General features: G+C 46.8%; 1 protein-coding gene across 2 annotated transcripts in view; it reads left to right on the top strand.

Annotated features, from left to right (window-relative positions):
- The window catches only part of TRPC5 (transient receptor potential cation channel subfamily C member 5), a 103,198-nt gene extending 79,424 nt beyond the window's left edge, over positions 1–23,774 (top strand). For both annotated transcript variants that reach the window (XM_064427177.1, XM_064427178.1), the window contains exons 8-11: positions 12,355–12,561; positions 13,406–13,447; positions 15,130–15,219; positions 15,900–23,774. In XM_064427177.1, the coding sequence (XP_064283247.1) occupies positions 12,355–12,561; positions 13,406–13,447; positions 15,130–15,219; positions 15,900–16,634 (1,074 nt within the window). In that variant the 3' untranslated portion in view covers positions 16,635–23,774. The remainder of the gene's footprint in view (positions 1–12,354; positions 12,562–13,405; positions 13,448–15,129; positions 15,220–15,899) is intronic.
- Positions 23,775–27,054: the final 3,280 nt, after the last annotated feature.

Here is a 27,054-nt window from a genome sequence, read left to right as displayed (position 1 = left end):
GGAGTCAGACAAGAATTGGTCACTGGAGCTGCACCAAGAGTTGTGACTCTGCAGCAGCAGGAGCAATATCAGTGGAAGAGCAGCAGCCAAGGGCTGAGCTGGGTGGAAACCACGGGCTGGGAGCTGCTGGGCAGAGCTGCAGGTGAGTTAGGGTGGTACATGGTGCACAACAGCTCTGCGCCCACCAGCGCTTTAAAGAGAGATGTGAGCCCTCACAGCCTTCAGGTGTTCTAGCATAAAAGCACAAAGATGCTTAAATGCCTCAGGGATTACTGACACCAAAGTGAGCCTGAGAAAATTCCCTCTAACTCCCCTGTGTGAAGATGTTGCAGCCTCGAGTGTGTGATGCAGTGCCCGTGTGTGATATTGCAATGACTTCAGCAGTGAGCATAAAGTTACAAAATGGTTCTGCATACTGTATTTTGTATCCTCCTGTTGGTTGGTATGTCTGTTATTTCAAGCTAGCTCATCTCAGACAGCTGTTCCTCCAAAAGGCTGCAGTCTTTAGAAAAGAAATAAATTGAAGTGTGTCTCTGAGAGTAGTGTGTGTCTAAATTGGAATAGTTGCCAGTGTTTGGGTTGCACAAGTCAGGGCATTGGGCAGCAACCTCAGGATGCAGTTTTAGATGATGAAACTAAATAGAGTGGATTAACACAAGCAGTTAGGGATGAGAATAAAGAAATATTTTGCATAGCAAAACAAAAGCTGTACACTAAACAGAAATGGCATGTGCAGCTAAAAAATAAATAAATCTTTGACTATAAGTATAGGGATATTAGATATGGAAGTTTCTCAATTTTTGCAGACTAGAGAGCTTAAAAATTAAGGCACAGAGAAACATAAAGATTTTTCAGCTCCCTATTACATTGTTTCCAAGATAAATTTGGATTTCTCCCAGGTGGCAGTTTCAAACTTTTCTTCTGCAAAGCACACAGATTCCTCCACTTTTCTGCACCAGCCAAACTCCCTCAGCACCATGGCAGTAATTGCTACCCAGTTTAATTCACAACACCAGCAGAAATTCTCTTCCCCACTGTGATTTGTGACCCTCAGGACTGTCAGAAAATCTTCCTCTGCTTGCACGACCTGCACAGTTATTACCTGGTGGCTTTGCTAAGGAGGAATTTTATGAATCAATAAACTTAGTTTGAAGTACAACAGCTGCCCAGTCCCTGCACTTGGAAGATTTTGGGGTGGTGGGTGTTCCCTATAGAGGTAAGGCCAGCTCCTAAATCTGGTCTCAGAACTCAGCTCTTTTACAGCGTCAGGAAATGTTCATCTCCCAAGCTCATTTCAGCACCATTAATTTGAATTTCTTAGAAATTAAGCCATTGGTTTTTAACTCTGTAATACAGCAGGAAATGAAATTATGCTCTTGTTTTGTTGCCAGTACAAGCTGGGATCAATTTTTCTTGAAGCTTTTTATGGTGCAGTGAAACAAGGAGGTTCTGGGAAGAGGATGAAATGGCTCTTCAGTGGTTTGCCAGCTGAGTGAGGTACCCTCTTTGTCCCTCAGTTTTGTGGCCCTCAGAGCCTCCTGCTGACCAGCACACACATCTGCTGGTCACTGCCCACATGCAGAAGTGTTTGGGGTGCAGGTGACACACTCCCACCTTTGCTTTATTCTACAGCACAGCTGTAATTACCCAGATCTCAATTACTGAGCTCCTCAAGCTCATCTGTGGATCAGCAATAATTAATTGAAATGGGAAATTCTCCTGCTCTTAGTCAGTGCCTTCAGTGACACCTGGACAGGCAGACAGGACAAGGGGCCTTGAGCCAAAGGAGGGTGGGTTTAGATCAGACATAAGGGAGGAACCCTCCTCTGGGAGGGTGGATTCTTGGGCTCAGGGTGCCCAGAGCAGCTGTGGCTGCCCCTGGATCCCTGGCACTGCCCAGGGTCAGGCTGGACAGGGCTTGGAGCAGCCTGGGATGGTGCAAGGTGTCCCTGCCATGGCAGGGGGTTGGAATGAAATGAGCTTTAAGGTCCCTCCCAACCCAACCCATCCCACGATTCCATGATTTCTGTTCCATTTCCCATGGAGTGCAATCCATGTGAAGAAATGCTGGACCCCCAGTCCCTGTTCCCTCCTGAGGAGCTGTAGCCCACCTCTGGAGCAGTGGGATTGATTCCCAAGGCTGAGTGCTCTCTCTGGACCTTGTGACTGGCTGTGGGGGACTCCCAGCAGATTTTCATTGGAAAATGAAGGGAAATTGCAGCAGTGGTGTGTTGGGATGCTCCCATACAGCCTGTGGGTGTGAAATTAGCCCTGGAGCCTCGCTCCAGACTGGCAGGCAGCTTAATTGCTTTTTGTTAGCAAGCTAAAGGATTCATTTGAAGGTGTAGAACTGTTTGTCTTTTTGCTGGCTCTGGACTAATTACATGTAACCCATGGTCTTGAATCACATTGTTAATATTCATCTGGTGTTTGCAGAGTCTCTAAATAGAGGCACTCGATGTGCTCCAGCTTCACACGCTGCATCTTCTGTTCTTAGACCAGACAAAGCTTGTGCTCCATCCCAGGATCCAATCCTGCCTCTCCTGTGAGTGCTGGCAGCAGAATCAGGAGGTTCAGCCTTTCTGTTGCTTTTCATCTTTGAAACCACAGGAGTTTTATGTGTCCCTGGGAACCACCACGGCCAAACCATCTCAGGGCTTATTCAGGGCAGAAAAGTTACACTCAAGTAAAAAAAAAGATGAGCTTGCAATTTGTAGATGAGCCCTGGATGATTTAAGATATTCCAGGGAGTTTGCTGGCATTTATTTTTGGAATTTTCAGGGCTGGGCTCTGGGGTTTCTTGGTGTGGTTAACACCCCAGTGCCCTGCCTGACAGGTCAATAACTCTCTGCCCATTTCGTGCGAGCAGCACAGCAAGGTTTGCTCTTGCTACATGATAGAAGTTGAAGTATCCAGATGGAACCACATAGGTTGCAGCCCCTGCATTATCCCATCTTTTATTTAGGCCTGACAAGCTCAATTAGCATTATCTTGTGCTTCTGCATCGAGGGGACTCTTGTTAGAAAGGCAGGAGAAAAGACAAAAAGTGAAAGATAAAGGAAGAATATTACTGAGGAAAAAGCAGTGAAATACAAAAAGGGATTTATCTGGGAAGAGCTTTCCCCTGGTACTGAACAATGGAAACAGCTATATTACTAAGAATTCTCTGAAATAGGACTTTTTAGATGCCAGTGCTTCACATTTCCTTTTGCAACATGCTGCAATCTTGCAAATAAATGGATGCTGATCATACAGGTGAAAGAGGATACACACAACCACTCCTAATTAAATGGGGATATGATTAATAACCTGTTTCTGTTTGCTGGTCCTGTTCCCTGTAGCCACTCAGCTACAAGCCCTGCTTTTTGTGGGAGAAACCAGAGCCTTCTCTCCTGAGTCAGTGCTATCTGCACAGCTCAAGGTTCACTTACAGACTGGAGCAATCTCATACATTCATAATCTGTCCCTTCCCTTTGGCTCAAGGATGTATTTAAATGGTCGGGACACAGGATTTTTTGATTTTTGAGCAATTACTCAATTTTTGGCAGCTAAGCTCAGGCTGTGCAAGCAGGCTGCCTTCCAGAGGTGTTGGGCACCTGCTGCTCCCTCTGCTGCTGTGACCTTTACAGGCTCAGTAAAATCATAATCCTGCCCCACTCCTGTGCTGAGGAAAGGCAGTTTATGGGCAGTCATAAAAGAGCAGGACACTGAAGCATTTGGTGCCTGAATTCTCTCACAGAGTCGTGCTCCTGCGAGGAGCAGGGAGGGGACATGAGGAGCAGCAGACTTGCCTTTGGTTTGAGGAGATGAGGGAATTCTGAGGAGATTTGGGGAGGTGAAGCCTGGCACCTCCAGACCCCCCTGCAAGCCCCAGAGGCTGCTCCAGCCCAGTTTCACAGTGTTCTGCTCCATCCTCAGCAGGACTCCGTGACTCACAGGCTGGTTTTGGGCTCTGCCCGTGGTTTGTCCTTCCCCTTTGAGGTACATCTGCAGCAACCCAGCTGGAGAAGGCAAGGTCAGATCAAGTGCTCTGCAAAGTGGTGAATTCTGCAGTGCTCCTTCCTTCCAGGGCAAGTTTGTGAGATCCTGGAGCCTTGGAATCATCCTGGCTGTGTCCAGCAGAGAATCCCAGGTTCCCATCCACCTGCAGCAGGTGGCCTGGACTGGCAGATTGAGCACCCAGAAGCCAGAAGAGAGAACTGAGTTTGGTTCCTAAGCTTTGAGAATGGTTACTCAGAGAGGAACAGGAACTTTTTTGAGCCCAGCAGTATCTCCAAGTGTTATGCAGATATGACACCTTTAGCAATGAGAACTTCATGGACTCTTAGAGAGGCTTGGGTTGGAAATGTCCTTTGAAGATCAAATCCCAGCCTGACTGGCTATGCAGAAAAAAAAAATCAAAGACAGTATTCTGGAAATAGGGCAAGTAAAAATGAGGCTAAGTTTGTTTATTTTTTGCCTTAGCAGTAACAGAGTCATCAGCACTCCAACACTTTGGGTTATCCATACCTGCTCAGCCCTCCAGTTCTCCAGGACATGTGAGTTACTTGGCTTTGACCTGGCTGGAGGTAGTGAAGTTATCAGCACAGATGCCCCTTATCTCTCTGACCTTCAGCATGAAAGGAGGCTCTTATCAGGCAGTGATGGAGCAGAAAGAATAGATGGCAGGAAGAACAAAGCCTTGGTGATATCTTCCTGCTGAGGCTTTGAGAGAGCTGTTTCTCTTCATGACCTTCCCACTGCTCCGATTTATTTGACTATTAAAATAAAAACTGAACTTAACTGGAATATGACTGCAGAAACAAAAAGGTGTCAGTTCCCATAATTTAACTGCAATAAAACCAGCACAATCCCCAGTTCTCTGTGTTTTCTCCAATATAATATTCCCTGGCCTTCTCATTAGCTCTCGTTGCTTCCATCCAAGATGCTGCTGGGAGATGAAAAGTGTTTGATATATATCTATATATGTACATATAACCTAAATACATTGTGGAATGCAGCTCATTGCAAGCCATAATAAAAATTTTAATTATGAATATCTTCTGCACATGGAAGTTATAAATAGCAGAGATGCTCAAGCATGCATTTTCCAAGTCCAAACAAACTGATTCCCCGGGGCTGGGAGAAGCAGCCAAGGTTCTGGGCAGGGATGGCCAGGGCCACAGCTCCTGTGACAGGTCTGCTGGGCTGTCACCCAGGAGGGACTGTCCCTGCTCTCTGCCTGACCTGGCGTGTTCAGAAGCCACTTGTGGTTTTCTTTTCCATTGCAACCAACCCCATTTCCATAATTCCTGAGCCTCTTTGGCTGTGCTCCAGAGGTGGAGTCCTTTATCCAACTTATAACAAAATGCAGGTCCTGTGCTGTGTCTTGTTGACATTGCACTGGCCATTCCCAAGTGGGGAGCCTTGGACACTGCAAAATTGAGGAAATTTTTCCCAACTTCCCAAATTACAGTGTGTTCTTTCAGGGGCTCTGCCATGTGGGATCTTTCCCAGCTTTCAGGTTCTGAAGGCTCACAGTCCCAGTGATGGCTTCTCTGCTATATAAAACTTTGGATTTGAGGTTTTTTCTCCCTTGTGCTCTGTTTGCTTTCCTCACCTAAGAGCCTTGCTGCCTTTTGCCAGACAAGGGTAGCTCTTGCCTGAAGTCAGTTACCTGCATCCTGGTCCAAGAATTCACTTTCCTTGTTTCCCAGTGCTAGTATTTATTTGTGAGTATTTCCTCAGGACCTGCCTCTGATCCTTTTTCTGTGCTGGAGCCAAAATCCCCCTGTGTCCCCCTTGGAGCTGCATCCTGGGGAGCTGCTCTCCCTTTCCCCCCACCTGCCCTGCCTGCTGCTGCAGGGGCTGCTCCAGGTGTTTTTCCTGATTTTCCTCTGCCTGGGCTGGTGTCCCAGGGCACTGCCACAGCTGCCCCTCAGAGCCACTGCAGCTGCCCAGGACCTGCCTTGTGCTCCTCAGTGCTTTCATCTCTTCTCTGGCTGTCTCATCCCCTAACTGTTCTAATTGCTTTTTCTAATGCTAGGTTGTCCTCCTTTAGTAATTTTTCTTGTATTATTTTGGAGATTGATCCTATTAAGTTCTTACCCCTCAGTATGTCATCCCCAGCTTTGAAAGCAAAGTCATTTGTTGCCAGCTGCAGCTGAATTACCTATGCATTAATTGACTTTGTAGCTTCCTGATTTTCTCACAGGCTTTTTCTTTCTATGACATCCTTTCTTTTGAAAAATGTTAAGCACCACTTACGTCAAACAGCCTGCTTGGGATTTTGTTGCTTGCTTCTTTGAGCTTGTCACCAAACCCCCGAGCTCTGCTGATGTTATTTCCAGTTTGCCCGACACATATTACAAAATTAACAGCTTTGAAACAGCACAAGAGTTGCCTGTGTGGAGTTGTGTAAAGATTAAATTTCTCCTGACCCTCTTTCTGCAGTGCTTTCTGTTCAGGACACACAAGGGCATCTTTCTTGTGTTAGCCTGCTTGAAAGCCAGCCCTGATATATTTTCTCTGCAGTTTCCTGCTCTGGGTTTAGCACAGAGCAATAAAGAGGCACGTGGAGAGAGAAGTATATTGAATAGAGTCTAATGACTTCTCCTAGGCTTTGCAGCGCTGCTAATTACACAGCAGAAAAGGCACCTTTGAAGTTGCTGTGCCTCTCGGGCAGCCAGCCTCCCTTACTCAGGAGCCTGCAAGGCAAATGTTACATCTCCTCCTTCCTTCCTAGAGCAAAGTACAGTTTGGGCACATCCGAATCCTGTGGGGCTGCTGGTGGCTTTTCCTGGGGTGGGACAGCAGCAGAGAGCTGCTCCTGCTGCAGAAATCACTCCAGCTCCTGCCAGCACTCCTGGCACAACCTGAAAGCTTCCCATGCCTCCTTCAGAGGCACTGAGCCACAGCCAGACAGCCTGGTCCCCGGGGCATTGTCAGAGCCATCTATATCTGCATCTGACAGGCGGCAGCCTGGTTTCCAGCCTAGCCCACTGCCTGCTGTGCAATAAAACACAGGAAAGGCACACACAGCCCTTTTCGTGCCAGCCAGAGCCATGCTGGGGATCTTTATGGGTTATTCCTTCCAAGTGGGTGTGGGGAGGATTTGCATCCCAGGAACTCCCAGAGGAAGGGCAGGAGCCCTTGGGCACCTCTGTGTGGCACAGAGGAGCTGGAGCATCATGGAGCTGATCATCCTGGCATTGTTTGGCAGTGGAAAAGTTTGAGGATCTCAGCATGCCTGGCTGCTGAGCATCACCATCACCTCAGCATTAGATTTCATAGAAATATTGGAATAATTTGGGTAGGAAGGGACCTCCAAGATCATCTTATTCCACACCCTGCCATGAGCAGGGACTCCTTCCACTATCCCAGGTTGCTCCAAGCCCTGTCCAGCCTGGCCTTGGGCACTGCCAGGGGTCCAGGGGCTTCCACAGCTGCTCTGGGCACCCTGTGCCAGGTCTGCCCACCCTCACAATGAAGGAATTTATCTTAATACCTAACCCTGCCCCTGGGAGCTGAGGGTTTGAACCACAGCTCTGCACTAGCCTGATCCAGAGTGCAGGGACACCTGCAAAATGCACAGGGTGGCCAGAATCCATCTCAGCCCTGAGCCAGCCAAAACTCAGGGCTATCCCTGGGCCTCCAGGGGTGTTCAGCCCTTAAGAGCCAGGAGATGGGACTCCTGTGCCTTGATTTGCCACAGGCTTTCCAGGGATGAGCTTCAGCTAAGAGGAATTCACAGTGATCCCCTGCACCAGCTTCCCAGGCACGAGGGAGCTGGAATAACTCCTGGAGAGGTTTAGGAGCCTGGAGCCTGTGGCAGAAGTGTCCACCTCATGCAGAAAGCTGACAGCATCTTCCCAGACAGCTGGGTCTGTGTGGCTGGGTCAGGACTCGCTGCTGCCATTGGCAAAGTATGATCCAACCTGCATGGCCCAAGCAGGAGAGGGTGATGGAAATCTTCATAGAAAACATCTCAGAAACTGTAAACAACACATTTTCTACACAGAGATAAGGACGGAGATTAATGTCTGAATTACCTGGATAATTAGTGTAGCAGGTAATCATTTAAAATCTGGCACATCTGTGAATACATCACTTTGACTGAATTAGAAAATATTTGCAACTGCTACAGTGAAATGGTTTCAGCCATCCCACAGGGAAATCTTTGTGGGAGATTAATTCTCACTTCAAATGGCAGAGATTTGCAAGAGGATTATGTGGCCAGGATGACACATTCACATTGTGATAGGAAGTGAGACAGGTTTTTTTTCCTCACAGCAGAGCCGAGTGCTGGTTCCTTTGAGTTCATGAATTCTTTGAGCTTGAGGGCTCGGCCCTCTTAAGTGTGGAGTGTTTGATAGCTGAAACGCTGAGCAGTGCTTGAAAGAAAATGGTGACAAGAACAAGGGCGAGAGAGACAGAAGCTCTCAAAGAGAGGACACTGAAATCCCAACTTAGATTAAAATTCCTGAAGCAACAAGGTCACGCTGGCAAAGCTAGTGAATGTGGGGTTTTAGCTTATTATAAATGTTACCAAAGAGTCGTCATCTAAGAACACTGCATGAGGCAGCAGAGCTCTGGGAGGATCCTGTACTCACTGCTCAGACTCAGGCAGCTCCCAAAAATGTGTCTGTAGCCCAGGGGCAGCAGTCAGTGGGGAAACACCCCAAACCTGGAGCACACCTTGGCTGGCTGCATTCCCAGCCAGTGCAGGGACTGATGTCCTGGCTGTATGTCCCAGGTGCTCCAGCTTTGAACTGGGTACAGAACAGATACTGAAGTGTTTTTTTGGTGCTCAGCGCAGGGAGGAGAGTCTGGGGAGCTGTAGCTTTGTGTGAGGATTTTATTGCTTACAGCACTAAGGAGAGCTCTAACCAAGAAAATGGTGGTTTCCTGGCACACAAAGACATTGTCAGTAAAATTGAAGTGTCTCTTTGCTGTATATTTCCAACACAAAACTGCTGCCAGGAGCTCTCATCTGATTTGCTCAGGTTCACAAAACATCAAGGTGAATAATTGAGACAAGGCTGCGTTTGCAAACTCTGGGGAATTTGCAGCAGCAGAACAGAGAAGGGGAGAAAAGACACTTTGAGCTTTGTACAGGGGGTCTGGTCTGTCTTTTCAGAGGTTATGGTGCACTTGTTGACTGAGACAGCACAAGAAGAAATACAGGTGGGGTGAAGGCAGCATCCACAGACACACCCAGACCAGCAGGGATTTGTTCAGACCAGCCTCAAAACTTCCTAAGGGAAAAGCCTTGCTAAGCTTCACAGCTCTCAGCCCTAGGAAAGCTTGTGTAGTCACAGAATCCAGAATGGTTTGGGTTGAGATCACCTTTTCCAACCCTCTGCCATGGGCAGGGTCACCTTCCATGAGAGCAGGCTGTCCAAGCCCTGCCCAGGCTGGCCTGGGACACTTCCTAGGGATGAAGTGTCCCATCCAGCTATTTTAAAAATGAAAGAATAAAAAGTGAAAAAAAAAAAAACCCACAAAAACCTCCACTTTGTGCAGAAAAGCTTTTTAAGCCTTTTCCTTCCTTTCCCAGAAACAAATCTGCAATCCCCAAGGTAGAGATTTGCCTTACCTTCCTCTTCAAACAGCATCCAGCATCCAGTGCCAAACTGCATCTGCCCAGGACGGGCCCTTTGATGGTGTGCTGAAGGGAACTGCTGCCAAGTCCTCACTCCTGATCCCTCTCTGACACCAGGCCTTTGATGGACTCTTGTGGAGGGGAGAGGTGGATTTATCACAGAATATCACAGAAGATGATGGGCTGGAAGGCAGCACATTCACACCTACTCCTGTGTTGACAAAGAACTTAAAAGATACATCTCTATCCAAAATAAGTCTTTGCACTGTCCTTCAGTTCCTGCCTTGCCCAGAGCTCCCCAGCTGCCCCAGGCAGGGCTGCCGGGCTCAGTTCCTGCTCAGTCCCAGCAGGGCTGTGTAATTCAACCCTGGGCTCATGCAGATCTTCCCCTACAAAATGCTCTAGATGCTCAGACCAGCAACGTGCAGCTGCCACTGGGCTTTTCCTGGTAAAGAGCAGGTGAGGATACCAGCAAAAATTAGCTTGGATACCAGAAAAAATAGCTTGGATACCAGGAAAAATTCCTTTTCCTAAAGAATTGTCCAGTACTGGCACAGCTGCCCAGGGCAGTGGTGCAGTCCCCATCCCTGGGTGGATTTAAAAGGTGTGTGGATGTGGCACCTGGGGCCAGGGGTTAGTGGTAGCCCTGGGGAATGGTGGGAGTTGGTGATCTTAGAGGGCTTTTCTGTGATAAATGATTCTATATCCAGGTGAAGCACAGAAAGTGCAGCTCAGACCCCTTCTCTCCCCCCTCCCTGGTCCCTCTGGGCTCACCTGGCCTGCAGTGCCCATCATTCCTCTTGTTTCAGCTCGAGCTGCCCAGACCTGGAAAGGCTCAGGTGGAAAGATGGGCATGAGGGAGCTTTCAGGGGTGGCAGGGAGCAGCCAGCCCTGCTTCTTTCTGCAAGGAGCTGAGGCAGCTCTGCTTGGAATTGGGAGCAGTTGACAAGCAGGGGCTGTCCTGTGGGCTGGCAGGCTGAGACAAATGAACTAAAAATGAGCAGGAGTTGTTCTTTCCTTAAAATTTATTTTAATTTTTTTTTTCAAATGGTGGCAGTTGTTCCTACTGCTACAAACTACTTTTTTTTTTTTTTTACTACGCAGGATTTAATTTCCAGCAGCATCAACTCACAGCAATGATGCAGCTCACCTGTTTATGGGGTGGGATGGTGTTTGAGGAAAAAGGGGCATGGCAGGCTGCACCTCTGAGCTTCCCTATGGCTTGCAGAGTGGTAAACTAGCAGGGGACAATGATGGTTTGGGCTGGTTCAGACCATCTGCAGAGATTAATGTGCTCCCAGGCCACTGAGACAGTCGATCTAAATCCAGGGCTGCACATAATTTGAATACATTACCAAAATGGAGTTCAGCTGCACCTCACTGTCAAAATGTGAGCATATTTTACCCGTGTCAGGGCGCTGGAGCATGGCCAGAGAGCCAGTGTAGTAATTTTTTGGGCATGATGTTCAGCAATATTTTATTAAACTCCCTGTCCTACACTTCAGTGCCTGCCTGCCAGAGCTGCAGCCCAGCACCCCTCGCTCAATAAGCTGCTTGTTCCAGCCTCGCTGAAATCTCCTCAGAAAATTAAAGTCCTGCATTGTCCTTTTCTCCCACCTTGTGCTGTTCTTAGCCTGAATCACCGTGGCTTTGGTTTAATCTGGTGTCAGACACCGTTCACGCAAATGCCGAGCGGCTGAAATGTCACAACCATCAGCTTAGCGCTGCTCTGCAGTGGTAACAACACACTCTACACCATTTCAGCTCAGGCTACTGGTGTCAGCTCTGTTCAGCACAAATTATTTCCCCCCCTTTTCTGCCTAATGTCAGAATTTCTGCAGAACCTACAAGACAGTGGCATTTTTTCCAACTTTAAAACTAGCACAAAGCAGCACGAGATCTGTTTCGGGTCTCTGCAGCATCTCTGACTGCAGGGAGCTGCCTCTGCCCTGGTGTTGGAGGGACTGTGCACTGTGTTACTGGGTTGGCTCCACCATCATTAAAATTTGACTAAATTTTGCTCCCCAAACCCAGCTATTCTGAAGTCTGTAAGGTCAGTCCCTTCTGCAACTCAGCATTCCTTTCCTGGGGACTGTATGGACCCTGTGTCTCTCTGTGCAGCTGTGAAATGATGGTGTTAACTTCCCACCTCCACTTTGCTGGGGTGAAAAACACCAGGGCACAGCAAGCCATCATGGTGATAATATAAATGCAAAAAACCCACCAACCCAAGAGTAAAATGTCTCCTGGCTTCTGTAAGGATAATGCAGAGGCAAGATGTAAAATACGGCACACATAAAATGTGTCATTTCCTTATAAGAGCAGAATTAATGGAGGCTATAAAAAACAAATCAAAAACCACTATGGAAGACTTTTTTCCCAGGGAAGAATATGAGAATTCATTGTATTTAGACATGAGGAACAGTGGTTTGTGATAATAAAAGTGCTAGCAAAGAGCAAAATAAGAAATGTGTTTTCTTGCTTCTTGCATTGGTGAACTAATAAGCACAACATCTTGAGGACAAAGCTGGCCTCTAGCACACGGAATTCTCCTCACTGGGTATTGCTCTCCTCTGCTTTCTCAGTGGTTGGTATTTTTTCACTCCAGCTGCATTTCACACCAATTTTTTTACACCCACCCCCAGCGAGGGAGATGTAAGGAGTGACACTGCTCTGCCTGCAGCTGGAGAAATCCCTCACACCTCCCTCCTCAGCCTGGCTCCAGGAACACCTGCCTGCAGCTGCTGATGGTCTCTGCCCTCCCCTCACAGGACCACGCGGACATCGAGTGGAAGTTTGCGCGGACGAAGCTCTGGATGAGTTACTTCGACGAAGGCGCCACTCTGCCCCCTCCTTTTAACATCGTCCCCAGCCCCAAGTCAGTCTGGTACCTTTGCAAGTGGATCCACAACCAGCTGTGCCCAGGAGATGACTCTGACAACGAACAGAAGAGGCACGAAAACCTCAAAACATTCACAGTAAGGAGCTCACAGGCTTGTGCTTGGTCTCTGGAGGGTGTGGGGATATCCAGGGTTGTGAGGGATCAGCAGAGGGTTGCAGGATCATCACTTGCTGTCTGGATTTGAAAAGACAGGTGTCTGCTAAGAAAGGCAGGAGCCTCCTGTGAAATGGGAAATGTAAACCCCCTCCCTCTGAATTATTATGATTTTGAAACTAAGAAACTCTCAGGCAAAGATATGGGAATAGGAATAACATTTCTTTGCTAGGAAAACTAAAATACAAATACAATAGTACAAACAAACAAACAAACAAACAAACAAACAAACCACCACTGCCAGAGTCAGAACACGATCTGACATGTTGTGTGTCAGGGTGGTGGCACAGTCCCATCCCATGGGGGCTCAGCCCTCCTGCAGTGCCAGCTGTGGTTCTGCTGGAGCAGGGATCCTGCACAAGGGGGGAGTTTTCCTCTGAAGTTCCAGGGGTGCTGGAGATGGGCCTGCTCTTCCTCTGGGAATGCAGTGGGAAAAGACTTGCCCTGGTGTCCCAAAATGTCAGATTGTATCCAGGTAGGAATGCTTGGCTCCTGCCCTGGGTGGAGCATCTCCCCATGGGATGCTGGAATTTGATCAGCCCTGCAGGGACACTCAGTGGCCATGGACAGCAGAGATCTCCTGGAGGGAGGATTGGCTGTGGGAGAGATAAAGAAAAAACTGCCCCATGAACAGGAGAGAACTGCCCACCTTGAATAGATGCCAACAGAATGCACACCCAGCTACACCTGAGACACTTGTTCAGGGCCATGGGGAGCTCTAAAGACAGGACCAGACAGGTGACACCTCTGTGCCTTTCTCTTTCCAGGAACGTCACGCTGACAACCTGATTCAGAATCAACATTACCAGGTAAACTTTTGGGCACATAAAGTTTTTGCTTGCTGTTTCTTTCTCCTCCTAATTTTCTGATACTTCAATTCTTGCTTGCTTCCAGAATATATTTTGATAAGTGTAGGTCCTCTAAGAGGATTTAGCTTATCATGGATTAAAGCATTTCCTCTTGGAGGTGGATGGTTCAGTAAATCTGTCCTTGCCTTTCAGCCCCTCTGGAATAGTGGGAAACTTGCAGGTATCAGTGTGGCTGCTGAAGTCAAGGTCACATCCCCATTGCCATCAGGTTGTCAGGACATCCTGATTAAAACTATTTCTGCAGCATTTTTACACTCCTGAATTGTTCCACTCTTGCTCTTTCTTTGTAAAGCATCCCTAACTCAGACTGTGGTTGGGATATTCTTTTGTTTGGTACAGCTTGGGAAGTAGGAAGGATTCCTTTATTGAATCTTGCTGGTTTGTTTATTCTCAGCCTGCCTGTCATCAAGTACTCATTAAACTCAACCTACAAAAGGATGAAACTTCATTAAAAACACCAGCTTCAGCCCTTGAATTCAGCAGGATATATTATGCCAGCACGCTGGAAGGAAAAAAAATTCTCCAAAATGTTAGGTGGTACGTTAGGCTCCACTGCCAAAAGCCATTAGCAATTTGTCTTACTTAAGACATCTCCTGCTTTCTGAAGAGCACTTTTATCAGAAGTTGGTGGTTAACATAATTAGTCACCTTTGACAACTGGCATATGGTGCTTTCTGACTTCACAGCACAGCTTACGGCTGTGACATTGGGATCTCTTAAAAACCTCCCAGCAAATCCTCACTGCAGCCACCATCTTCAGCTTGGTGTTGCTCAGACTTGTTTGTCTGAGATGCAGGGGGGGAGATGCAGGGCAGGTTTGGAGTAGTCTTTTCCCTGCACACAAGAGGCACAAGCAGCCTGGGTGTGCTTTGGCTGGCACAGATAAATGTGCAAGCTCAAAGCACCAGTTTGCTTTCCTGAAGCCATCAGGGAGGGACATGAGCAGAGCAAAACAGAGCTTATCCAACCAAAAACGTGGAGTGTAGCAGACAGGTGACACAGAGGAGTGAGAGTCCCTGGAGAAGTCACTGAGAGTGTGAATTGGCCCTTCCAGTGCTGCCCACGGATGGTGCAGCCAGCCTTAAAGGAGTTTCTGCCCTTAGGAAACAGACAGCTACAGATGTGGTTTGAGGTGAATGTCCATTGACCCATGGGATCCTGGCTGCTCTTCACATTATTTATTGCTAACATAGCCTCCTTGGCTTCAAATACTTGATAAACCACCTTCAAATGCCAAATTTAGCCCATCACAATATGCAGTGTGCACATGAGATTGGTAATTGTAAAACCTTTCAGCAGCTGAGATTAAAGAGCACATCCAAGAACTGCTTGGAGAGAGCACTCCAAGATTTTTTTTCTCCATGACTTGCACATCTACAAGCCCCGGTACAAAACAACTGCTTTGCCTTTAGCTAAAAACTGAGCATCCATAAGGTGGAAGCTGTATCACCCCTTCCCAAGGTTTACTCTGCTTAAAAGGAAGCATTTTGTTTCTGGTGGTGAGTGGTTTTTAACCAGCAGAGTCAGGACAGCTGCTGTTGGCAAGAGCTCAGGGAAATGCAGCAAGAACAGAGTTTGGGCTGAGCTTGCAATTGAATCACATGGACTGTTTCCTATTCCAGGAAGTAATAAGAAATCTTGTGAAAAGATACGTTGCTGCAATGATAAGAACTTCCAAAACCAACGAAGGTTTAACCGAAGAAAACTTCAAGGTAATTTATTATTCCTCAATAATAATTTGTTTTATTAATTCAAACAGCCACTTGCAGAGTTTGCACTAACTTGTTATGGTGATTTGTGATGTGTGGAAATAACATTGTGATGGAGCTGGGAATGTATCTGATGGGCCTGTGGGGTTTTGTGGGCAGAGTGAGTTATTATTGAGTGTCTTCCTATATGACCACCTCCCATATTTTAATGTACAATGTGCTATGCAGACAAAAGCACTGGAAAAGAGTAGGAGTGAAATATGTGATTTGAATCAACATCACATTCCCAATCCTAATGCAGACAGAGCCAAAGAATGGGTTGGGGTTGGTGGATATTAATAACACTCACCAAAAAATGTAAAGTTGGGCCTATCAGCTAGACAGGATTCCTGCCATATTTCAGCAGTTTTCCCTCTTCTGTAACTCTTTTATCTGACTTTTTGGGGTGTGCAAGGGGGGTTGATCAACAGGGCCAGTCCCCAGCCTTTGGAGACAAAAGCCTTGTGAGGTCCCCAATTCTCAGCACTACCAACACATTTCTGTGTGACACTGGACCTGCATTTGATATTCTTGTGTGATTTGGGACCAGCCACTGGCACAACTGAGCTCTCCAGAGGGAACGTGGTCATTCCTTCATGCCAGATAAGGCTGCTGGGAGTAACTCCTCTCTCCTCTTGCCCCAGGAATTAAAACAGGACATCTCGAGTTTTCGCTATGAAGTTCTTGACCTCTTAGGCAACAGGAAGCCCCAGAGGAGAAGTTACTCTACCAGCAGCACAGAGGTGTCCCAAAAGGAGGAGACAAACGAGGACGGTGCTGGGGAAAAGCCCAGAGCCAAGAGCGTGTCTTTCAATGTAGCCAACAAGAAAAAGGACTTCAACGTGTCTGCCCTGATTAAAACCATGTCTGGGATCAACATGGTGGAAGAGAAGCCAAAAAGCAACGGGATCAGCAAGCGCTCCTTCGTGCGGAACGGGAACAGGGTTCAGAGACTCTCCAGCTCCAAGAAGGAGTCCTTCAAGAGGCTGGGCCTGCTCTTCTCCAAGATGAACGGCCACGTCCCCGAGCCCAGCTCAGAACCCATGTACACCATTTCAGACGGCATCATCCAGCCACACTACATGTGGAAAGACATTAAATATTCTCCCATGGACAGAGAGAGAGAAGAGAATTGTTCCAAAAGTGAAATTAACCTCAATGAGGTGGCCTACAGTGGGAACACGAGACTTACAGGACAGAGCAAGGAGTGCCCTGTGGTTTGTACCAGTTCCCTTCACTGTGCTTCCAGTATTTGTTCCTCTAACTCCAAACTTATAGACTCGTCAGAGGATGTGTTTGATTCGTGGGGAGAGGCCTGTGACTTGTTTATAAACCAGTGGAAAGACGGGCAGGAGGATCATGTTACCACTCGGCTCTGAGCAAAGCTCTCTTAACTCTCACTGCAAAACTCAGCCAAGTATTGGTAATTGTTTGCTCTCATCTGGTTCAGCATCACTGTTTCCTTTCTGTCCACAGGTGAAAAAAAATGTAAACCTTCTCATGTTATAGCCTATTTTATAGCCATCTGCACCTTTTTTAATTTACTTTTTTTACACTCACTAATACTAAACTAATGGTTTCACCATTTATAAGGTTGCCATAAACCACAGGAATCCCTTTGGATGCAGTCTTAGTCTCCAAACCCCACAGACTTCAGGCATGCAGGTGGCTGAGGAAAGGATTTCTCCAGTGCTCCCCTCATCATCCCACCCCAGCTGGGTTTCAGTGCTGCTGTCCAGCACCATTGGCTCTGCATCCTGCTCAGTTTTCCTCATCAACACAAACAGCTGTTCAGCTGGAGGCTGAGAATCACACTGAAAATGTTTTTTAAAAAGGTTTTGACCTATAACTGGTGTTTTTTTGTTTCCTTTAAGCAATATGACTTCTGATTCTTTTGGTTGTGCTTGTTTTTTCAGGCCAATATATTAATATTGTAAATTATTACTGAATATGAAACCTCTTGGATCATCCACCTGGAACATGTTTTTGTTGCTAACATGTTTGCTTATGTACCTAATTTCCCTTTTGGGGAGCAGAAGGACCTTCCAATTAGGCTGACAGTGGGAGCCGGCACCTGGCCTTGCCTCCAACTCCTGTGTAGATGAACTGAAAAGAAAACAACCCAAAACAACCCTGGCTGCTTGAAATACAAACCTCAGAGTAGTTTCTAATAGGCTGAACCAAACCCCAGCTCTAAGCCTTGCTCTTATTTTGCAATTCCTAATTTTACTTCCAGTGCTGCATTCCCTTTTTGCTGCCTCTCTGGTGGGTGTCAGGGGGAAATCCATCTCCTGAGGGAGAGCATCTTCCCCGGGCCCCTGAGCTGCAGGTCTGAAAAGCAGGCTAAGCAAGAGCTGCAGCAGAAGTGGAACAGCTCTGCAGGTCCTTCTGAGGTGCAACAGAACGGAGTGTGGCAGGAGGTGATATCTTTTATTGGCTTTTATTATCTTTTATTATCCTTTATTTCCCCAGCTGTAGGGGTCTGGACAGAGCTTAGCACTGTCACTGCTGCTGTCTCAAGGAGCATCAGAGGGGGAGGAAAAAACCCTGTCAAGGGCAAGGTGGTTGAATTCTTAACAGGGATTTTTAGGAGGTTTTATTGTAATTTTTTAACAATGGGATGCTTGAACTTCTGCAGTGTTGCTAAGAAGCACAGGTGCTTGGCACTCAGCACCACCTCAGAGCTGTTCTGGGTCAGCTGCTTCCTTGGAGGGAGCAGCTCCTGCCCAGGGGCTTGGGAAGGGGTTCATTCCTGCCCTCATTCCTGCTCTCACTGCTGCCCTCCTGCACGGCTCTGCTCCCAGGAGGGGCTGTGGAGCTCCAGCATTTCCCCAGGGTGGCTGCCAGCGATCACCTCACCTGGGAACTGGGTTGTGAATTGCCTCTGGAGAATCATAATGCTGGAGAATCTGCCCTGCCCCTGGAAGGGTCAGACCCAGCAGCGAGGGGCAGGGGGGGAGAGATGCTGGAGCACCTGCAGCTGGGTCCTCTGCCCGAGCTTTAACCCTGCCTCCCTCCTCTTGAGAGGGAAAACTCCCCTCGTGGGGTTTTTCCTTTGGGCACTCGTGCAGTTTCACCCAGCAAGGGGAACACAGAGAGAAAAGGGAGTGCTGCAGCAGCTGCTGGGGCAGGGCTGAGGTGCCAACACCCCAAACCCATGGCAGTGTTCAGCACAGAGCTCTGTGGCTCCAGGGCAGCCCTGGGGTTGAGATAAATCAGCAGCAAGGAGCAGAGACTCCAAGGCATTTCTGTATTCCTTGCCTATAATGACAGCAGTCTTGTTATCAGCAGGCAGTGTAAAACCCCAAATATTTAAGCCTCTGGATGCGTTAGTTAAGGCAGAGTGAAAGGCATTTTTGTATCAACAGATTTTGGGCTTTCACACTAATTGCAGGGTTAGGGTTGTCTTTGAAAACTGCATTTCCTCTTCCCTCATGGAAGGCTGAGCAAACTGACATTGGTGGAACACAAGGAGACTTGCAAAACCCGAGGGGGGAGCAGCTTGCTGATCATTCCATCAGGAAATCAGGCACCCCTGGCTGGAGGAGCAAATCCATGGACAGGGGAGAGCCACGGGCAGAACCCACCAAGGCAAGGCTCACCACAAAAGCCCCACAGGTCAAGAAACCAAGCTGAGCACATTTCTGCAAAGATAAACATTAACAGGAGCTGCTGCAGGGGGCTGAATTTGAGTCCCCTGATGCCTCACCTACCCCACACTGCAGTCTGGGAACTCTGCTTGACGTGGAGACAGAGAATCTTTGTGGCATTTCCTGGGTAAGGAGGAAGAATGAAAACAATTCAAGTAGAGTTATGCAGAAATAGAGTTATGGGCTTGAAATTGGGCCAGAAACTGGGTTTGTATCCTTGGACAGCAGAAGGGCTTTGAAGTGTTCAATGGGAACAAGCACCCAGCTGCTGGTGACGCTCATGGTGTCACTCGAATGCACTACCAGGTACAAACAGCACAAAGAGAGGGAATTAACTCAGCAGTGCTGCCCCCAAAAATGCAAAAATCCCTTCCCTGCAGACTGTGTGAGTCACGTTCCCCCGCTGGTCCCAAAAGGGCAGGGCTGGGAGCTGCCACGTGCAGTGGGTAGCAGATCTGCAAGCCCCCAGGGCTGGGCTGGAGGGGAGATGCTCTCCTGGCCCTGTGGCTGGGGGTCCCCTGGGCTTTGTTTTGTGACTGAGATCCTTCCTCACTCCCAGCTACCAGCGAGTCTGAGCTGACTCTGGAATTCAGTACAAATATTTGATTTGGCTGTGATTAATACACGTGTCCAGGAGTTTGAAAAACTCAAATTGGTCCCCCCAAAAGGCAAAATTCTCTTTGATTGCATCTATGCATTCCTGTTGATAGCAGTAGACTTTGGAGCAGCTGGAATTATTATTATGCTAAAACACGAGCTTCAGGGGAGCAAAATTGAAGTAGCTTCTGAAAAATACATTTGATAAAAAAAAAAACCCACCCAGGTTTTGCTTAATTCACTTGCAGCACAGTATTTAGGACTACACCAGTATTTTTATGCTTTCAATTGCTCAAAAATGAAAGCATGTTTTAGTGAAAGTTCTTCTTTCCTTCAGAGAAACCAGTGGATGACCCCTGTGCTGTCTGCAAGGGCAGGAGCTGGTGGAACATTTGAGTTTCTCCTGTGAGGAGTTAAACCTTTCCTTGGCTCAGCTGGTTCACACCACACCTGGAGCCTGTGGGCTCCAAGAAGGACCCTTGTATTTATGCAAGGAGTTTGGAGCTGGGGATAACAGAGATCTCAACCATTTGCCCTTTCTTAGGTTTCTTGCTCTTGAAGTTGCATTTTTTCTCGCCTCCCATCCCAGTGTCATTTTCACCTGGCTCTGTAAAGCAGCACAGCTGCAAATGGTCATGGAATTATGGAATGGTTTGGGTTGGAAGGGACCTTAAAGTTCTTGTTCCAGCCCCCCTGCCATGGGCAGGGACACCTTCCACTAGGCCAGGTTGCTCCAAGCCCTGTCCTTGGACACTTCCAGGAATGGGGCATCATCACCAATTAAAAAATTAACAAATAACACCCAGGGTTAAGAATTTAATAGAGCTGGGAGGTGTTTGTACTCAGGTCAGAGATTACCTAAATTGCTTCAGAAACAAGAAATTAACTGAGTTATCAGTGCAGGTTATTTGGATAACTGCATTTGTACATGGCTCACTTGCTGGTAAATCTGTAAATACTCCTGTGTTTGTAGCTGTGTCCCCTCAGAGGAAGCATGGGCAGGTTCAGAGCCAGGAGGGAGCTCAGCTCCACTCCCTGCTCTGCCTCTGCCTCCCCCGTGACCTTGGGCAAGTCACTCAGCCTCTCGAATGCCTCAGTTTCCCCATCTGTAAAATAGGGATAATAATACTCACCTACCTCGCAGGGGGGTTAGTTCATTATTGATAAGCACTTTCCAGTTTCAAGGCGCTATATACAGTACGTGGTTCATATTGGTAGCAGTAGTCTGTACTTTTATTTTCTTACAACTAATTCAGGTTAGGATTTAACTGTTATGTCTGTTATGATAATTTTCCATGTAGGAAACTCGCATGGTTTCCCCATGAAGGGAATTTAGGGGACTTCTGCAGTAGACAGAGAGCAGGAGCAGCATACCCTGGAAGCCTAAATTCTGACACCTTTGCTTTTGTGATTTATGCCTCACCCCAATGTCACCTTCCTGTATTTGTGTTCCACCCCTTTCCCCACAGCCCATGTAACATGATTTTTAGCAGAAACAGCCACTGTAAATATTAAGAGTATTTAAATAAATATATTAATGTATGAATAGAAACCCTTACCTTTGAAAGAGGTTAAAATTGGTTGCTACCACAGGATTCTAAGCACGGGGTGGGGGCTCCACAGGCAGCTCAGCACTGGAGCACACCAGGGTAGGGCTATAGGGAAATTTCACATCATCACCTCTATGATCATCACTTCTCACCCCATCACTGGCAAGGACAGCTCACCGAGTGTCACAGGAGGGCAAAGGGAGGCTGTGGCTGGAGCAGGGTGGCCCTGCTGCCTGTCGTGCCCCAGGAGAGGGGACAGCAGCTCTGGGCACCACCCAGGCAGCAGAGAGGGGCCAACACTGTGGCTGCTGGAGGAGCCTGGACAGCTGGACACTGTCCCCTGCACCCAGATTTCTCTGTACAATGTGTTTTCTTTAGTGTTCACCCTGGATAAAGGTCTTTGGTTTGAGCAAGAGGAGCTCCAAGAGGGGACTGGCAGGGCAAGGACACTCTGAGCTCCCTGCCAGGGACAGGAGCATGTGCAGGTCCCTGCACTGGGGATCTGGATGTTGTTGCAGGGATATCTGGACAGTGGGCAGCAGTGTAAGCAAGGATCTGAATCGCCTCTGGGCTCTCCAGAAACTGGAAACCACCCCAGCACTCACTGCCCTCACACCATGACGTGTTTGTCCCCCTTCCCTTCGCTTTGGTGTTGCTCCTTTCCTTTCCAAAGGACCAAAACCCCAAAGAAAAGCGTATTTCAGTTAACCAGGAGGAGTTCAGTGCTGCTTGAACTCCTGGCTGAGCTCCTTTAACCAGTCAGCTCCTCCTGCAGTGTCCAACCCTGTCCCACAGGCAGACAAAGCTCGTGCCAAGGTTGATTCCCAAAGGATCAGGAATCCCTCCCACCTCTGCTGCCATTCCACACACAGAATGGCAAAAATCCATCAAAACATCCCAGCCACCAGGGCTGCCTGGATTTAATGAGAGCTGGTTTTTAACAGACCTCCAGGGCTGCTCACACCTTCCCAGGTGTGCTGGAAGCATCAGGCACTCTAATTAATGTCATGGTGAAATTAATTGGAATCAGCAAGACTGTGGTGAATAATGAATCCACTCTCTGGAGAAGCATCTAAAATAAACTGTCCCCCAACAGAATCTGCAATTTTCAGTGAATGTGTGACTTGAAACAGCTATAAAGTCACTTCCTCACTGGATTTTTTTGGAGAAGATAGAGAATTCTCTGGGCTAGCCACATCAGCTTATTTCCTAAACATTTATAATTTGATTAAATATAATTTTCACACTTCTTTCCCCATTTCAGGCCCTTTTTACAAAAGAGTAATTTCTATACTACTCACTAACTGCCTCCACCCAGACCAACAACTGCTCTGGAGGCAATTCATGGTCAAGAACCATTGTTCTAAAAAGAAGACATGTTTCATCTAAAGAAGTACACTTAAAAAGCAAAAGCGTTTGATCCTCATCCTCCAAACCTTTGATAGCATTTTGTGCTTCAGGGAAAGACTTTGACCTGCTCTGGTTTTTAAAGCAAAACGAAACCCCCAGGCAGAACAGCAATAGAGCTCAAACCACCCACAATTTCACATCTAGCTCATTCCTCCCGTACAGAATCCTGCTTTGGGTTGGAAGAGACCCCTGGAGACCCAGTCCCACCCTCTGCCAAGGGGGGAATCTCCTGACAGCCCCTTCCCCATCAGTGCCCCCCACTGGGACACCAGTGCAGCCTGTCCCCATCCCCGCTCAGCACAGCCTGTTTTGGGGATCCTTTGGGGGATTTTTTTTTCTTTTCCCCTCCCACTGGAAGCATTCCCACATCAGCAGCACCCCGAGGCAGCTGAGATGCCGTGCCCAGGGCTCAGAGGTGCCCCGTGAGGAGCTGACAGAACACTGTGATACCTTTAGCCAGCAGAGAGAGAGGCCTTTTGACTATAAATAGTTGTTTTTCAGCAAGGGGGCACTTTTGGGTCTTAGCTATTTTTCTGGCTATTGTACAGTTATTTAAAAACTCCTGAAGGTGTTTATAAGGCAGGTCTGGGAGCTACAGGGCTAAGGATTTTGAGAAGCAAAAGACAGTAGCAGATGCTTGAGTATTCTATTTTCTGTATGGGAGCCCTGGAGACCTGGGCTGACTCTGAAGTTTTTTTAGCAATCAAGTTTTATTGTCAAATGAAATCTTCATTAATAAAAAAAGCAACCACAGAAACAGCCTTCACACCCAAGCATATTTTAAAATGCCATTTTATTTCATGGAATAAAAAAAAAAAAAGTGAGGCTTTTTTTCCCATTTTCCCACCCCCTTGTTCTTTATTTTAGTTTTGCTCAAAAACTCAAAGGCCTTTTCCAGGCAAAAGAGCTTTTACTTGTTGTAAGAATTTTGTGTATGCAAAGACAGAATGGGGACCTCAGAATCTGCCAGTTGAGTGGTAATAGCCACCCCTGGAGACAAGGGCAAGAGCAAAAAGCAAAAACAGATGCTTAGTTTTATGTACTTTTCTACTTGCATCTCTTCCACCTGTAGTGCAGACTCCATGTCAGACCCTCGTATAACCTGTACAAAATGAAACAATGTACATAACAAATAAAATTATTTATTTTATGTGTATTTTTAGCTTAACTGTAAACTGAAAAAAACAAATAAAAAGCATTTAATTTTTTTCCCAAAAATGTAAGCCTATTGAAAAATCAAGGTGTTTCTACCTTTTCAGATGTAACATTTCCAGCTGCCTATTGATAATAAACATTTATGAACAGCAACAGATCTGACATTTTAGAGTTTTTAAAAAACAAGTTCAGCACAGACTTCTCAAGGGCTGTCAGAGGTCAGAAGAGCACTTAAGGGCTCTGATTGTATGGAGAATTTTTTGGTATTTCAATTAAAAAAAAATACATCTCACAGTCCTGCTTGCCTCCAGTGAAGCTGATCACCCAAATTTGAGCAAGAGCTGAACTACACCTGGCTGGAAAAAAAAAAACCAAAAACAAACCAAACAACAAAACAGCCCCAAAATATTCATTATATCTTGGCTACAACAGAAAATAGCAACCCACTAGAAGTGTTGGTAAATAAAATTCACCACATGAATGCAATTACTCCTGCACAGAAAAGTCTAAGTAAGTGTAATTTCATTTTAATTTACTCCCCAAAGATATCCTCAGACCAGCACAACTGCATTGGCCACACAATTAGCAATATAGCTAATAGTGTAAGGGAGTCATTAAGCAACAACTTACAACTGTATTAACATAATTTGCTTCTGGAAAGCTGTCCTCCAGCAAATCTCATTAAAGTCCTGGAGATACATTTCAGGAGGTTTCCATCTCTGAGCAGAGGCTTTTGGTCAAGCTTCCAGGAAAACAAGAGTTTCCACGATTTGAACCACAGCAATTCCCTTTCCTTGGAATGCAGAAGTTCCTGCACAAGGGAGGCAATGAGAACACACAAATTTACACTGACCATGGCAAAAGCTGTACAAAATCCACAACCACAGGGATCCGCAGTTGCAGAAATTTAAATATTTGCATAAAAACAAAAGGCTACACTATATTGTTTTTAATAGACAAGGAGTTTTTGCAGTTGGATAAGCACATTTTCACTCACATCAGAAAACTAAAAGTTGAAAGTGAAGGCTGTGTGAATCTCCTGTTGTGGTCCTTGTTCCAGAAACAGGGACTGAACTTCACCTGGCAGGGATTTTCACCCCCTCCTGGTCCCTGCAAAGCCAGGGAGTGGCTCAGCACACTCCTCTTACTTTCCTGAAAAGTTATACAAATCACACATTCACATAATCACCACAAGCATCAAAATAAACATCTTTTGCTTTCAGCTATGACATATTTTAAAAGTACTGGTTTAAACAGAGTTAGAAACCACATGTCTGCAATTGATTGGAAAATGAAAACAGGGAGGGTAGGGAGTAGAAAAAATACATAAAGGAAATTATAGAGGGAGTTGGATGGTCCATCAATTTTATCATTAGGGAATATTGCACTTGCTCTTTAAAGCCCATTTCCCCTAACCCAACATCAGAGCTGTGAGCACAGACTGACCCTTACCTTGGTCACAGGCACCCCAAAGCTTGTGGCAAAATGCTCACCTGCTCCAGGGAAGGCAAGATTTAGCATCTGGAATAAAAGTGTTGCCATAAACAGAGCCTAAGAGATAAAAACACCCTGTAGGGCTCAGACACCTGTTCTGGGGCTGCAGATCACCCCACCAGAGGAGGGCTGGGCTGCAGGCAGTGCCTGGAACGTGCTCTGAGCCTGTGGCTGAGCTGTTTCCTATGTGCTGCAGCCCAGCTGACTGTGAAATCTGGTAAGAGCAGTGGCCAGGAGCTTCTAGATACAGGCCTGCCCTGCAAAATTTAATTTCTGATCTTATTTCAAAGCTATAAAGTCTTGGTTCAATGGTTTTATCTTCCTCCCTTATGAAAAAAGCAGTTACTTGGAATTCTGGGTCTGGAGCATTGAGTATCTTCCATATATAATGCAGCTTTTGATGGTGTCATTTTATAAAAGAAAAGGTATCCCAGCAGCAGTGCTGAGAGAAATGGAGCCCAAGAGTGAAATAAATAAATAAATAAATAAATAAAAACAACAACAACAACTGAGCTAGAGAAACAAACTTTCTGTAGGGATTGGTTTGGTTATGTGAGCAAGGGGAAAACAGGAGCATTAGCAGGGGACAGCCCAGTGGCCAGGGCTGCTGGAGGCAGAACCAGCACGGGCTCTCTGTGCAGGATTTATCATTTCCTCAATCACAGATGGAATTGCAGCCCCATCAGAGAGGTGCCACCAGCAGTGGCTGACAGTGCTGGACTGGTGCTGACCTGGGGGATGACACAGGTGACACCCCTGCAAGCCCCAGCGTGGGCTGACTGTGCAGTGAGTGGTGCTGAGATAACAGAGATGAGATAAAAGAGATAACAAAGATGAGATAACAGAGATAACAGCCACTCTGAAGCCTGGCAGCACACACAGCTGGAGCCTGCTCCTCCCAGACTCACACACTGAATCACAAGAGAAGCCCCCCCCAAAGCACCAGAGCTTGGTTGGTCACTGCTTTGTCCATCCTGCAGGCTCAGAAGAATCACAGAACTGTCAGGATGGAAAAGATCTCCAAGACTGAGCCCAGCCTGGGAGTGATCCCCACTTTGTCACCCAGCCCAGAGCACCGAGTGCCACATCCAGGTGTTCCCTGGACACCCCAGGGATGGTGGCTCTACACCTCCCTGGGCAGCCCATTGCAGTGTTCACCAATGACCATTTCCCATGAGAAATTCTCCCTGGTGTGCAGCCTGAGCCTGCCCTGGCACAGCTGGAGCCCTGTCCTCTGTTCCTCTGTCACAGGGAGAGCTCTGGGGCTCACACGGAGGGAGAGCATCCATGGTGCTGCCACTTCACAAAGCCTGCACAGCCTTCAGGTGTTCATTTAATTTGAGCCTCTGCCTTTCATCTGTAAAAACACAGTGAAGGAAAGGAGGTGGCAAGCATGACTAGTGAAAATTTGGCTGAACTCTTCTGGTCTCCCTTTTCAAGGCTGCAAAGCCTTGAAAATCCACAAAAAACCCCCCAAAAAACAAAATAAAAAACCCCCCAAAACTCCCAACATTCCAGGATAAAATCTTTGCTTTAAAAATTGACTATTAGGCAACATGATTCAAGAAGTCCAATAAAAATAAAAAAAAATTAAAAACATTGATCTGCAGGAAAAGAATAATTCCAGATAAAAATCAATACTCATGGATTTTTTCATTCTTGTAACTAAAGATAAAATATGGTTATGGCTTCAAACTATATCCCAATATCCCCATTCACAGCAATTCTGCCAGGCATAAAAACCCCAGAGCATTGGTCTGGTACCAAGCTATAACAGCAATCAAACTAAGATAATCACACTAAAACATGTGCCAAAGAGGTCTGGAAAAGCACCAGGCTCACAATGGGTTCCCCACCAAAGAAAAGACCCTGAGCCCACATCCTGGAATGTGCATAAACCCCGACAAAAAAAAACCCCAAAAAACAAAACAAACAAAACCCAA

This window comes from Passer domesticus, chromosome 7 (genome assembly GCF_036417665.1).
Source record: "Passer domesticus isolate bPasDom1 chromosome 7, bPasDom1.hap1, whole genome shotgun sequence".
Taxonomy (NCBI): Eukaryota; Metazoa; Chordata; class Aves; order Passeriformes; family Passeridae; genus Passer; species Passer domesticus.
The sequence above is the reverse complement of the archived record's forward strand: the minus strand, read 5'-3'. Positions and strand labels throughout refer to the sequence as shown.